Consider the following 15,540-nt stretch of genomic DNA (forward strand, 5'->3'; position numbering starts at 1 on the left):
TACATTTGACAATATTTACTGACGCCAGTCAGGTCACTTAAGTTGATTTCTTCTCACATGCTTTCAGTTATGGTGAAAAAGTGGTTGAATAAGGAGTTGAACTTGAATTTAGTGTTTGTGTGTTCTTTTTTAAAAGTAGCTCATTAAGCAATAGCATAAAACGGCTAGGGCCGCACTATAATTATCAATAATTCAATAAATCGATATCGATCAGTATTAATTTTTTTTATCAATACTTATTTTTTCTATATCGTCCTGCCCTACTCCAAAACCAGAGACAGAAACCTGGGACGCCACTGGCACATCAACAGGATGGTAAACGACTGCCTGCTTGGACAACATCTGTATCCTGTTGGTGCTGTCCATCCGACCACCTGACAGTTAATATACACTGAACTTTGAGCTTTGTTTTGCTGTTTGTAAGGTAACACATCTGTTATTTACTAGATGCTAAACTATGTGAATATGAAGTTAATCAGAACTTGGAGCTACTCACAACAGCACCGTGTTGTCAGTTACTTAGCCAGTCCCAAATTAGGTCTAAATTTGTGAGGAACAGGAGCGTTTTCTATTGGTTATTGAAAAAATCTGAGAGAGCGCCTATCAGATTACAAGATATGTTTATGGTGTTACAGCATCTTTTCTCTTTCTGTGGTGCTTGACTGAGAGCTCAGCTCCTTCACACACACTCACAGAGCAGACAGCGGAGCAGAGAGCCCACTGAAGAAAACATGACATTGTGTGAACTGATGACGATGACAGTCCTATTAACAAAGCTCAGTGAACGTAACATTCAGGCGGCAGCGTCTCTTTAATGAAGAGACAATGCTGTTTGGAAAAGGGACGGATTCACGAAGCACAACGCAGTCCCAAATACCTCTGGCTTTTTTGTTTAGGTCTCTCTTCCCCCTATGTCTTGTCCATATTGTGTATTCAGTGCTTTAAAAAGAGATGTGTTAATGTTGTTTTTTTGAAAATCATACAGTGCCTCCTTTGTTTTCCTCATAGGAGAATGTGTCAATTAGCAAAATCCTGTTCCCAAGGACTGTAAAGAACATTTCAATGCAACATGACACTGAGTCAGTTAAAAGGGAAAACATTCCTAAGGAGGAAATGCAATGTGCTTTAGTATGTACCATCCACATAATTATCTTTCTGAACATTTTGGCTCTTTGATGGAACTTAATTTCTCCAAATGCGTCTTCATGCTGAGTGGAACCTAATTTTGTGCCCAAAATACTATTAAAACTCTCATCGTTTATTTATACTGCAGACTCGATATTCATGTTGCAAGAGAGAAAAAGCAATCTGTGAAAAGGTAATCTGTGCACCCACCACAAATCACAGGGGGGTTGTGTCCCTTGTTATTTATCATAATCTTTAGCATTAAGCTTTAAAAATTATACATTTGCTTTTACAACTGACTGGTGTGTTGTTATTACTTAAAAGTTTAGCTTTTCATCAAGCACCGTACGTCCTGGCAGAATATAATTTAAGGAGGTTTATTATCTCTAAACACACAAACACAGCAAACACAGAATAATATGTAAACACCCTTGAAGGATTGTGTTTTTGTCAACAACTGCGTCCGGTTGGATGTAATGGAAGTTAAACAAATGCAGCAACTTCAATCCGACTGCTTGACTTTGAGAAGGCTTTAACAAGAGCATGATAAATAAGGGCCAATAAATCTGGGATGTTTAAAGTATGCATCGTCAAGTCTCCAAGTCCTGGCTGACATTTATGGAGTGTGGTGTAAACCATAAAGGTTTGGCTCCTTTTGTGTTATAAATTATTCTTTATTCAGCAGAGGGTAACCCAGCGGGTAATGGTCCAAAAGGACGTCTCCACTGTGAATGACGACCATGACAAATGTTGCATTCCATAGACGTTGACAACACAGCACAGTACACGTGATGCTCCCACAAGCATGCTCTGGGACTGTACACTAGGTTTGCCAAAGATGATGGAGTCATCATCATCATCAATATTATGAAACATTTATTTAAAAAATCTGGGATGACCCACTGCTTTTATTTTCAGGTGTTTCCGTAATGGTTAGTTCATGTAGGAATACTGAATGTACTGTAGTAAGGCATGTACAGTTTGAAGAGTACTGCAGCTTTCAACTCCAATAATACCAGTAACCAAAAATAATTACTATATTTTTATACTGCTTCATCTTGTCCACTGCATGTGACTAGAGCATAAAACAGAACACTCCCCCCCCTGTTTTTTCTTGAAATGAAACAAACGGTTCAGCCTCAGAGAGAACTGACATTGTGTGCTATACACTTCAGAAGGAAAACATACTGTCGGCTCCAGGTGGTTCGCTCCAGCCTGCATCTGGACACGTCACTGCTCAACGCTCACTTGTGTCTCAGAAAAGGGTGGGAAGAGGAAATTAGCTGTCCAATCTCCATGACATCTTCCAACTCACATCTGCAAATCTAGTAATTTACCTGATTCTCTCTAAAAAGAAAAAAATATATATGACATCCTTTCTCTTTTATGGAGTGACAGATTCCCATCTTTCCACCCCAGTCCTCTCTGCTGTAGCAGCTTTGAAGTCCTCGAGTATTTCCCCCCAGTAATTTCCCCCAGAATCAGGTGATTTCTCCTCAAAGCAGTTCCTTGCTCTGCTTCCCCCCGGCTTGTCTCCGTCTTAGATGGCGTGGTTACTGTAGCTTATGTATGTCTGCTTGGAGGCCAGAACTGCAAGGGGAAGGTGTGAGAGAGAAGAGGAGGAAAGGGGTTAAAATGCAGGCCTGAAACGGAAATCCTTCAGAGCACATCTTGTAATCTAAATTGATGGGAAGCTCTATTTATGGGTGACTTCAGTCAAGCGCAGGTGGAACCAATTATAATAGCAGGATATAATGGAGAAACTATTCATACCTTCTCTGTCGTATGGAATTGAAACTTAAATGTCTCATTTGTGATGTTGAGGACTGTATGAATGTGACTGAGATTCAGAACAAACAGTTATAGCAATGTTGAACAAACAAACAAAAACAAAAAAAACCTGCAAAAAGTAATCAAATCCATCACTAATTAGTCAGTTCAGATCTGTCAAATATAAAAAAACAGAGAAAAAAAGCTCAAGAGCTTTTGTCTGAACCAAGATATTTAATCTGCAATAATATCAAACGGAAGTATTTATCCCCAAATCATCAGTTACAGTATGTGATTATGTGCCGATTTCATCTTATGCTGATTGACTAATTTATTACGTTGACAAAAAACAAACAAACAAAAACTACAAATTAATGTTGATAAGTTAACAATGCACCATTAATACAATATCTGTTGATTTGAATAATTGGCTGTGATCATGGCATTTTAAGTACCTGCTATTACAGTATTTATGAAATCAGGGAAAACTCTATCATGATGTTTTCCTCACAGCTCATTATATCATATAAATAATTTCACTACGGAGTCACCCAGCAGATCACAACATTGGTATAAAATGCAATAATCATCATTCAAATGCAAGTCTTTAACCACATGCAAAGACCTGAGATTTCCTTGTGCACCAAGCAGAGCATGCAGCAGTCAGTGTGCTACCGTTTTGATTTGAAGTGTAGTTAATGTAAAATGCCATTAGGACAATATGTGATCTGACTTGGCACCCTGAGCGTTGTCATCAGTGTTGCGTATTGGTGCTTTTCATGTTTCATAGAATTTACATCAGCTGCAAATAAAACACATAAGACAGATGACCAGAGGGCACCATCCCAGTCCGCTGGTCAAATGTGGCTGTCATCACCATACAGTAACCAGTGTGTATGCGTGCCATCATGCTCCTCTGCACACACACACGTCTGTGCGCAAGTGTCAGCGTGTACCTGTTTGTCATTTGTTAAATAAAACCGTCCTCGGCGAGCATGCTCAGTGGAGGTAATCACACTACCAATCTGCCAATCTGCCCACAGCAGCCTTGGCTGATTGAATATGTCAGAGGGGGATGAATCCAATCAGAAGACAGCTGAAAGCCAGAGTCAGGGCAAAAAGTGCTGTAGAGAGAGATGTGTAATGGTAAACGTTTCTGTATATTTGTCAGTGCCTCGTTGGCCGTGTGAACGGGGGCGGTATTCTCGGCATTTCATCCAAAGCATCACTTCCAAGAGAAGCATTGATAAATGAACCTTATTTGAATATTTATGTGCTGCGAGGCCAAGATAAAGAATAGATGGTCCAGAAAGAATTGGAGCTGGCAGACCCATCTGTCTTTTCCTGTTCACTCTTATTGTTGTTGTTGTCCCATTACCACATATTCCTTCTTTTGTCAACAGGGAAACAAATTACAGGGGACACATGGCTATCGCTTGTCTCCTGCACTCAGGCAGAGTGGTGTCATCTTCCCACATTAACAGGCTTTACCATGCTGATTGGCCATTTTACAGCACCACACACCAATATTGTCTATCCAAGTTAATGTCTGTTGGTCATGGGTGGATTTGTGAGGGCGTGATTACTGTCTCGTGTCATTTGGGGGTGCTGTATTTTAGCCAGGGGGCAGCCGGGGTGCTTTTGTGCATGGATTCAGCAGGCATGGGCAGGAGGGGGGTTGTGGTGAACATTAGCAAGAAATTAACTGCAGAAAAAGTGATCAGATACTAAAAGGGGGGGAAAAAACCATTGTCTAATCTGGTTACCTGAGAGTCTAAAGTCCCTCACAGGGCTCCCCTCCCTCAACACAGTCTGATACATAAGCACAAAGAGCATTTGTTAGATACACAGGGTGAGAATCAGCACCTAGAAATCGACATGAGATATATAAAACTCCATCCTCATGTCAGGAAAAAAAGGCATATACATACAAGTGTGGGTGCTGGCTTTTTAGTCCTAATACACATCATTCTGCACTCTTCAGCGTGTTGGAGTATAAAATCAGGACCTTCAGTAATCAGAACATGTGGGGTTGCTTGATTGGATTTAAGCTTGCCACCACACAGGGGCTGCCTACACTTTATCTGGCACACTTTATCTTGGTGATTGAAATATCCTCTTTTCCAACACTGAGCTACCCGTCTCTTCCGTCCCTTTCATAATCAGAATTGTGCGGGCACCCTGTCACACCTCCTGATTCATAAATCCAGTGTGGTGAGAGTTGCAGAGAATTGAACCATTTTTCTCTCTCGTATTCAAAATGCTGGATTATCCTGCTGTAAAACAGGAAAGTTGCTTCCTGCCTTTCTGAAACACATTTATTGTATCTCTCATGTGGAACGTACAAATATTAGTGAATGTTGCCCAATTTAAGAACAGTAATATATTATATTAATACACTGAAGGCAACACACATTAGTATGTCCTTTCTCAAGTCAATGAAACCCTTTGAAAAATAGCACACTGCTAGCTGGAGGCTAATGTGAAATGAGTCCTAATTGCTCACACACTTCTGTTTATGTCATCAGCTCTTGTTCATATACAACAGGATGCTAGCTGACACTGAAACAGCACCCTCATTTCTTATGTACTCATGTTATGCTTGCTAATTTCCCAGACTGCTGAAGTGCAAAATAATACTGCCATCAATTATGTTGTCACCTAAAAGGAGTTAATTATTTTCAGGTTTTCTATAACTGCTGTGATTATACACAGAAACAGCTCATTGCTTCAGCATAAACATTAGCTCCTGCTTGATGTTTTTCTCTTTACACTCTTCCCGTCTCCTCTACTGCTTCATCAGGCGTGATACCAACCTTGTGTTTCGAGACTTTCACAGAGTTCAGACTTGGCCTCTCCATTGGGCCTCAGGCCACCTTTGGGGTTGAACTTGTTGGACATGGTGGCTGCAGTGACCACAGCCTTCAGGCTGCGCTTGCGCTTGGGTACGTTCTGCTCCGGATGGAAGAGAACCACGTAGACCTTAGGCATGTAGAGCATTCCCAGAGAGACAGACGCACTGAGGCTTACGGAGATGGTCAGGGTTGTGGTCTGGATATACATCTGTATTATGGAGGAGAAAGTGGAGACAAAACAGAATAAGTTATTGAGGCTACACTGGGTGATGGGTTGTGATGTTCTAGTTTTAGAATCTCAGATTAAGCTGAGCACACAGCAGAGGAGGTTTGCGCCTGCACTCTGAATGTAGTCCATCGAGGAAAATCCATTTTGAATGTGAGAGCCAATTTTCTAATAAAGCCACAGAAAGAAGAAGAGTGTTTCTGGGGCATGTGATGACCGAGGATACAAAAAGGTCTTCAAAAAACATGCTGCAAGGCTTAAGTGGATTGCAGAGGATAACGTTGCCATGTAAATTCACCACCTTACAACATGTAGAGCCACTTAAGTTTACACAGCACACAGTATCTCATAATCACCACCTAACAGCACATGCAGCACCCTTCTATTATTTTCTCGTGTCAGGTTCATCACTCTCGAGTCCTCTTTCACTTGCTGTTGGTTTATTTATGGTATATAGTGCTTCTCTAATGGGTGTCATCTGCTTTGAGATGTGTTTACCCAGAGGCTTTAACCAACAGCTAGCAGCGTGCCCTGATGACCACACTGTGGCTAGCTGTAGCTTGTCACATGTCGAAGATTGAGGATTATCAACAAGACATGTGTGCAAATGTCCAAAATAGGGCATGGCCACACCCATGAAAATGACAGAAATGATTGACGCAATGGTTGGCGGTCAACCTCGCTTGCAGAGAAAAGAGCCTGCAGTGGCCACAAGAGGGCAGTGAATCACAAGATGAATACAGATCCATGATGACAGAACATCATTCCAAGATGTAAAGAGATACATCGCTATCATTTCGATATTGTTCTAATTTATATATATTTAGTTTCATTCCTAGCTTTAACTGGTCAAACACTGCTCGCCTCACTTGTCCTGACGGCCTGCCACTGGCAACAGCATAAGGAATGCGTACTCTGTGAAGCCAGTGACAGCTGCAACTCACAGCTGGGGAGCAGATATATAGCCACAGGCAACAACAATGGAGCAGAGAGGGAGACATCCTACAGCATATTAAAAGTGCCTGCCAGTGATTCTTCATTTATGATAATCATATCAGTGCTCATACACAGTCCGTCTCTGATTTGTTTATGTTACGATTATGACGAGTCAGCAAAATTGTAATGGATTGACTATGACTATTGATACTGACACGTGAATTTGAAATTATTAATATGGTAATTGTGCATGGACTAAAGAACGAGAATAATGCAGAATCACATTTTCTTCCATTCAAAGTTTAAAACAAACAAACAAAGATTTGTTTCACAGGGATTGTATTTGATCTTTTTTTTCCTAAATGTTCCACTGACATAAACATTATTTAGGAAAACAGGGGGGGAGAAGAGAACAACAGATTATTATTCTTCTTGGGTGCAAATTGCTGTTTTGAAGTTGATGAACATGAGGCGAAGAGTGTACAGTGGGAACACAGCTGGCAGACATCCTTCAAAGAGACTTGCCTGAGGTTTTGTCTGACATTACATTCTCAGAATGACTGAGTCGTTTGGCATGGGAATAGCCCGCAGGGTCCTCGCCAGGGTCCATGCCAGCATGTCAACAGTTATAGATGTTTCCCAACATGAGGTGCGGCATTATGTTGTTTGTATGTGAACTTACAACATTTATCTCTTCATTTGAAGATGCTGTTCTAAAACCTTTTCAGCACTGTGAAAGTCTGAGCTGTAGGTAAATGTCAACATTACCCTCAAAAGATAATAGGTGTAGTATTTACAAATGATGTATTTTCAGAAGGGCATTCTTTGCGTCTTCACTTTAGCTATTTAAGTGTTTTTATACAGGCAGGACAATGTTTTTGTTGGTCATTCAGTCAGTTCAAGTGACAAAGCAAATATACCAAATGAAATAAACAGCACGACCTGTCATCCAGTGACTATGGTGGTGATGTAATAAAAAACAAAAACCATGGAGCAGCCTTGCACAAATTAAGCCCCCTAAAGCCATGACAGTTTAGAAAAAAGATGTCAGTGTAAAATGGAAGTGATAGGACATTGTATTCGATCATACTGCAAGCAGCACATGAGCATTCACTGGTGATAGAGGGGGATAGAGGGGGAGTGTTGTAATCTCCTGAGAAGATTACATGTGGCCTGGGGTGAGTTCGGAACAATATTGCTACCCCTCAGGAGTACAGAGTGGAGTCACTCTGCGAGGGGAGCCAAGACCCTTGTCCACTTCCATCGGCCCCGGTGACATAAATTTTCCCTGACACGCCGATATGATTGCCAATCTGCTCCATCTGCACAGCGAGGGGAGCAGGGCTGAGGACAGAAACCTCAGTCGGCAGAACCATTATGAAGTTTCTTAGAAGGAGGATTGCTCCTTTTTGTCATTAGGCATCAAATCTCACGTCCAGACAGCTGCCAGAGCTGTCCCTACCTTCACGCAAAGCATGTGACGGAAAACACTCCCACAGCTCTGCCAAGCCCTCGTGTCCATATATGTTTGCAAAAGGTTTTTTTATAGGAGTACGTTTACACTTCCTGTTGACCTTCTTCACAAGGGACATTTTAACATGTTGCAGATAAAAAGCAAATGTGTAAATGAATGAATTCTGCTTTGGTTTCAGCTCCCTGGTATTGTGCATGCTGGTTCACTGTTGCACTGTTGCCTACAGGGACACTTGAATAGATTGGAGCAATCATTCATTCTAGTAATGAGCAGCACATGCCTTTCCTACTGTGACAAGTCAAAATACTGTTTGTGGTGTGAAAAAGGCCCACAGACCTTTTTAATAGCAGATATTTCTGCATGTCTTGGCAGGAGAAGAAGCAAATATGTTATTAATGATATAACTACAACTTCAATCCAGGATGCTGGTATTTTGCATATTGGCTTAATGTCATGGTTTACTGGGTAAACTAACTGCACTGTACCATTGTTATTGAAATTTGTATCACCAGCTTTTACTGCTGTGACGGCCTGGTGACTAGATATGAACACAGTGATGGTTTCTTTGTAACAGTTTAAAGAGCTACATCATAGTTAGTCAGAGAATATCAAGTTTTTGATTATTAATAGATGAGGTATTGATTAATGATAGTTCAATAAAACATGCACATTTCATGGATAGTTACATTCAATATTAACGTAATTAAAATTTAAACTAATTTGATTAATATTTGATGGTGTGTATGTAAGACAGTACTTGATGAGCAGGATAGAGTCCATCCGGGGAAATAAGAGAAGGTTTAGATGGTCTCCCAATAGTTTATACTTTTACAGTTTATTTTTTATCCATTGTCCATGGTAAATAAATAGTAATTTATGGCCTTCACAACAAGTCTTCAAACTGTTTAAACTGTAAGTTAGATTTAGTTGAAACTCTTTTATGTTGACTGATTTCTCCTTTCACTTATTTATCCACCTGCACCTCAGCAGCATGGTTGCAGATGATTTGTATCTTGTCAGCCTGTATCATCTTCAGCTGACTGCATGTATTACCTTCTTGATCATACCGGGAACAATGGGCTCTTTGCATAGCTCCACTACTTCCTGAACTTAATACTGCTCCTTTATTTCCTGTCTTACATTATTGGACAGCCTGATTAATCCAGGTGTGTGTGACCATTGTGACTACTCAGACACACCTGGATTAATCAATTTGTCCAATAATCTAAGACAGGAAACAAAGGAGCAGCATTAAATTCAGGAAGTAGTGGAGCTGTGCAAAGAGCCCATTACGTGCACAATAAATTTAAAGTGAGTGTCCCTGTGATGTGAGAAACCAAATGACATATTATTCTTCCCCAAAAGCTTCTGTATTATAAGTCAAATAACAAGTCAAATCACACGTTGGTCAGTCTCACAGCAGGAGGCATCAACCTTGAGCAAAATTTGACCAATTATATGAAAAACACATCTGTCAAATAAAAACCAATTGGATTTGAGGCGATTCTGAATTCATGACAGTGTTTTTAAATGTGAGGTTTTGACGTGTGAAGGAAAAGAACTCCAAATGCAAAACTGACAATGAATTTATTTGACTAGCTGCCATGTTGCTCATTGTAAATACAGTGCAGTTGGCGAAAGCTTAGGGAGTGCCTCTGCTTCTGTGCATACTGTAGATCTAAAACAATAGACTGTAAGAACGGGGCAAACTTTGGTGGTTATTTTATACACCCCCCTCCCCCATTTCAAAATGAATATTTACCTTTTCTGCCGACTGTGAGGTCCCAAAGAAGATGGGGATGAAGGCGAGCCACACAATGCAGGTGGTGTACATGGTGAATCCGATGGGCTTTGCCTCGTTGAACGTCTCAGGAACCCCTCTGGTCTTGATGGCGTAAACTGTGCAGGTGACCATCAGCAGCATACTATAACCCAGCAGACAGATGAGGGACAGGTCTGATATATCACATTTCAGAACGCCACGGGCCCTGTCGGGGTTGGCAGTACGCTGGTCCTCATAGTCAATGATGGCCTGTGACGGGTCGACGCCGAACCAGATGCACACTCCGAGGAGCTGCAGCGATATCAGGCTGAATGTGATGACTAGCTGGGACGCCGGGGAGATGAAGCGAGGGGCACTGACCGACATCTTGCCCTGCTCAAAAATCCTGTAGATCCGATTTGTCTTGGTGAGCAGAGCTGCGTAGCTTATACTCATACCCAGGCCCAGGAAAATCCGTCGCAGCGAGCATATAACCACATCAGGAGTGGAGATCATGAGGAATGTTGTAGCGTAACACAGGAAAATACCAGTCAGCAGCACGTAGCTCAGTTCTCGACCTGATGCCTTAACAATGGGTGTGTCATTGTAGCGGACAAAGGTGGCGACCACAAACAGCGTGGCCATGATGCCCAGGACGGCGATGAGAACAGGAATGACTGCCCACGGGGAGCTCCACTCCAGCTTCACAATGGGAATGGGATCGCAGCCAGTGTGGTTGTCATTGGGCCGCAAATCAAAGCGGCACATCTTGCAGGTGTAAGTGTCTGCCTGATACTGGTAGCCGTCACAGTTCTCGCAGTGCCAACAACACGGGATCCCCTTCACTGTCTTCTTGCGCTGGCCAGCACGGCATGGTTGGCTGCAGATGGAGGAGGGGACTTCCTGTGTCCCACCAGGCCACTGCATCTCATTGATCTGGAGGGAAAAGTATGAGAAAGGAGAAGAATCTGTTTTAGCAGTTTATTCCAACTCACCATTTTACATACAGCCTGCAACAAAGTAAATAATGTGCATTTACTTAGTATCAATGCATTTTGATAAGTTGATACTGACAATTACAAATCACTTTTCAACTGGGACTTCAATCTCATTTAAAGGCCAGTACAGCAAAACCATGAACACAGCTTATCCCAATATTGTAATGGGACACAGCTCCGTCACATCTTTGTAGATTAGTTTATTCAGAATAAAAATAGGAAATACACTATATTAGAGCAGCAGGTTTTTTATTTTTTTTATTGTGTGAATTGCCTTGTACTGTAATTACTTTCAAGGAATGCTGCATCTACAGTACCCAAGGAGTAATACATAGATGAGAAGTCTGTCACTGCAGTCTCAACACACAGCAGTGCAGTATCTTGTGCCTTTTGCTGTTGGACGGGCCTTTTATTTATTTTCATTACAACACAGTTTGCTTAAAGCCTTATTAAGTGAACTAGGGTGCGGAAAAGGATGGGGAGTATTCAATTATTCAAATATTCAAATAAACATCTGGCTGTTAGAGATGATCGGTTTTGTGTCTTAAAAAAAAAGCTCCATATGACATTCTTAGTTTTTCTTGGGGGTCACTGTCATTCAAGGGGAATCTGATAAATCGATTTTCGTGCAGCAGTAACTCAGCACCTTCTGTCGACACTAAACTAATACTGTGCCTACAGTATATGTGTTAACAAAATAAGAACGCCTTGGGCCTCATGTATAAATTATGCATTACAGCAAAAAAAAGTAATGCACACATATGGTTCCTCAGAAAGTTTGGCATTTAAAACAAAGCACTTTTGATGTAAACATATGCAACACTGCAGATTCTATGCTCCATGCATATTTAGATACTGAAGAGCGAACTGGTAAGACTGTATCTATTAGTGATGGTAAATGTCAAAATAAGGTTAATGCAGAAAGATGTCCTTGTCTTTTTACTTCATTGTAGGCCTACTCATATGAGCGTAATTGTCAGTGGAAACGTTGTGCTACACTTTCTGTACCAACCTAAATCATTCGTCAGCCTGCATGTTTATAAATTTTACAGCCAACCAGAAAGAGGGTGATTTATTATTAATATTATTCTGTCGGCTGTTGCCCTATAAAACCCGACGTAAGCAAGATGCACTCTGCATAATCTTTGATAAGAGTGATAAGTTATGAGACGGTAAATAAATGAAGCTGCGCTATGTGTGACAATATTAAAGTTGCTGTAAATGTCACAGATAATGGTTACAAGTTAAGAGGCTGCTCTGGCAGTGTCGGATAGAAATAAATTCAGATGAGAAAGTATATTTTGAGCCCATGTTTGGCTTTCGTCCTAATTGGCGACAGCTGCACTTCATTGTTGCTTTTTCTTATAAACTGTGACAAATTTTTCTCCTCCTTGTTCTCCATTCAGCATCTTTGTGCAGGACTGAGGGTCAGAACAGGCTCAGCTGTTATTGAAGCTGTTTATTGCATTTTCTTGTCAAAAGTGAACAAAAATGAAATGCAAAACAGCCAAATATTAGCATGATAATAAATTAGGTTGACTGATGGGCAAAGTCTAATGTTGATGTAATGTCAGCACTAAAATCTGTCGCTCACATTGTCAGAAAACTCAAACATACCATCTCTCAGACATAGTGGAACTAATATTCAAAACATTCATACTTTTAAGTGGAGCTGATCTGTCCAGTGGCCAATGATCTTGTACTCCATCGAGCTATTTGCGATCTGGTATTGATAGATTTCGTAGCGACCGGGAGCGTCTCCGTTCACATTGAACACCACCGGTGTGCCAGCGATTCCTGAGGAAGAAAAAGAAAAGAGGTCAGAAACTTGCTGTTGTTATTTTAGAGGGCAGGTAGTAACTTAATGCTGAACTCCAGCCCTGGACAAAACAATAGCAAGTCATACTGTTGTTCTCATAATTCCCTGAGATGAAACGAGGCTGCGAGGCGACTTCAAGACAGTGCTGTTACGGTGTTAATGATGGTAGCAAAATAGATGTTGACAGCCATGTTTTCCTGGTCCTTTGAGGATGGCCAGGGCTGCTGTCTGTTCATGTTCCCATATCATTTCACACTCCTTCATTCTGCTTATTGCCCCATAGCCTGTTATCCACAAGGTCCCCACTCAGAGTGCTAACGAATGACAGCATTGATTTTGATTACCACTTTGAGGTCTCTCTCATCCCTCCGCTTCCTGTTTCTGTCTAATTCTGAGCCAACCCACAAGCCTCTCTCCAGCCTCACGACTTGTTATAAAGTTGTGGTGAGAGAGAGAACGAGCATTCGCAGATTTAGTGATGAGAGCCCTACCACTGAGCGTCTCTGAGGAAGAGATCATTAATAGAGTTCCCGTCTCTATTTGCTCCCACCAAATTTGCTTTCTCTCCTTCCATGCAGTCTCCCAATGCTCAGCAGTTCTGAGGCATGTTGAAATGGGGGCATGGAAAGTGCAAAAAAAAAAAAATTGCATTAGTTAACTTCCAGCTGAAGTGTGTTATGGACTGCCCGCTCAACAGCACAACTTTCTGCAAAACAGTGAGGATATGCATCATGCTCACACATTTGATTCATTGTTTTCATACTCCTTGTCAGTAGAGTTGTTCATGTTTCACCAGTATTGACTAAATCCTCGTCTTTCATAAGAATAAAAAGAATAATAAATGTGAATGTTTTGTTCTGTTTAATAGGTTGGCGTATTGATTGCTGATTGACTCGCAGGTTCAAAGAACAGAGATGAAAACCTGTGTGTCAGACTTTGAGACCAGATTTATTTTTTCCTCTCTAAAAAAATTCTTGTGTGTCAGAGGTCTGATTAAAACCCATAGGAATTAATTGCATTAGCACCATCTTGCTGCATTATCTAGAGGGCATGTCTGAGACAACAACAGGCAGTCGTGTAATTATGAGGATTTTCTTGCCCATCTCAGCAATACAGGGAATCGAGTGGGATATATTTTCCCACTAATTTGATTGCTTTAATCGATTAGTTTCACCTCTTAACTTGCAGGAAGGCATCACAGTTTTCATGCACAGGCAGCAAATATTAACAAAATCCTTGTTTAATAACCATGTCAAATTTTTGAGGAAACACTGCCATGCAGTATAGAAAAATTAAAAACTGAATATGAAATGGTCACAGTAAAATTGTCTGTTAATGTAACTCTGAATGTGCTAAACTGGAATCATAACAGTGGGTAAAAGACTCCAGTGTTAATGCTGTGAGAGCTAAATGAACTGTACTGTAGAGAGAAGATGTGTGCAGATGATTAATAACTTGCAATTTCAAATTGGGTTAATATTGCTAAGGATGAACTAATTGATTGATCACTGCTCATCGCTTATTTATGGCCAATTTTCGTTAAAAACATGATTGGTAGATCAATATCAATGATTCTACTCACAGATCATCTGTGGTAAACACTCTCAAAGTAGAATCTGCAGTTAGGCATCCGTGAGCTGGTTGCTGGTAGGCAAGGAAACGGGACAACTTGGATGTGTTCTTTTTTTTTTTTTTTTTTTTTTACTGCATTGCTTAAAGCAATACTTACCGATCTGGCATTTCACTCAGCACAGCACAAACATTTGAAAATCAACAGCTCCACCTCCCTCACAAGTCCCACCCACCTCTCGCTCCTGCCGCATCTCCACGAGCCCCCTCCCTCCCTGCTGCATGCGTTGGCATGGCAACGGTAAACAGAACAGGAACGCGAGTGAAACGGGAACAACACAAACAAACACAACACCGGAGTTTTAAACCGTATAAACGGACTCAGTGATGATGACTGATGAGTTTTATAATAAACTGTTGTTAGCCTACTGCTACTGGAGACGCAGGGGAAGTGATTGTTACAGATTACAGTTCTCAACGAGCCGGGCTGGCGGCCGGACCAGCGCCACCTGATGCGCTGGTTCAGGCCGAAAATAAATCCAGACCGAGCCGAGTCGAGCCGCGCCGGTCCGGAGTTCAACCGGGTCCGGACCGCTGAGAACTCCCAGAGCTAAGGGAGCTAACAGTAGCCTAGCCCCCTAGCCGTTAGCACTGGATGCTTTATAGAGTATCACTCGGGGCTGATCACTATCAACGTTACAATATCAGTCATGAAACTCCGCGACCAGCTGCGGCTGCAGTAATTGGTCTTTTAAAAACTATTTATTTCCAAAAACCTTCTTTCTTGTGTGTTGTGACTCTAGTCTCCTCTGCTCATGTCCTGCTACTGCTCTGTCAATAAGCGTTCTTCCTGGTCGGGAGGGGGGAGAGGAGGAGAGGGGTGCACAAAGTGATTACATATTAAGTAGGTTCGGTCGCTCGTCAAATCTTATTAATCGGACCGAATAATATTATTGGTCAGACTTTTCTCAGAATTATATGATAATGAAAAAATGATGAGTTTTTA

The 15,540-nt window shown here is 41.4% G+C and overlaps 1 protein-coding gene across 1 annotated transcript in view; it reads right to left on the reverse strand.

Annotated features, from left to right (window-relative positions):
• Positions 1-2,617: 2,617 nt before the first annotated feature.
• The window catches only part of LOC310988544 (metabotropic glutamate receptor 4-like), a gene marked incomplete at its 5' end in the record, with an annotated part of 122,296 nt that continues 109,373 nt past the window's right edge, over positions 2,618-15,540 (reverse strand). Inside the window, 4 exons of the mRNA XM_083975184.1 lie at positions 2,618-2,715; positions 5,712-5,958; positions 10,149-11,084; positions 12,807-12,943. Coding sequence (XP_083831310.1) covers positions 2,666-2,715; positions 5,712-5,958; positions 10,149-11,084; positions 12,807-12,943 — 1,370 coding nt within the window. The 3' untranslated portion in view covers positions 2,618-2,665. The remainder of the gene's footprint in view (positions 2,716-5,711; positions 5,959-10,148; positions 11,085-12,806; positions 12,944-15,540) is intronic.

The sequence above is a fragment of the Trachurus trachurus genome, assembly GCF_905171665.1.
Source record: "Trachurus trachurus genome assembly, chromosome: 7".
Taxonomy (NCBI): domain Eukaryota; kingdom Metazoa; phylum Chordata; class Actinopteri; order Carangiformes; family Carangidae; genus Trachurus; species Trachurus trachurus.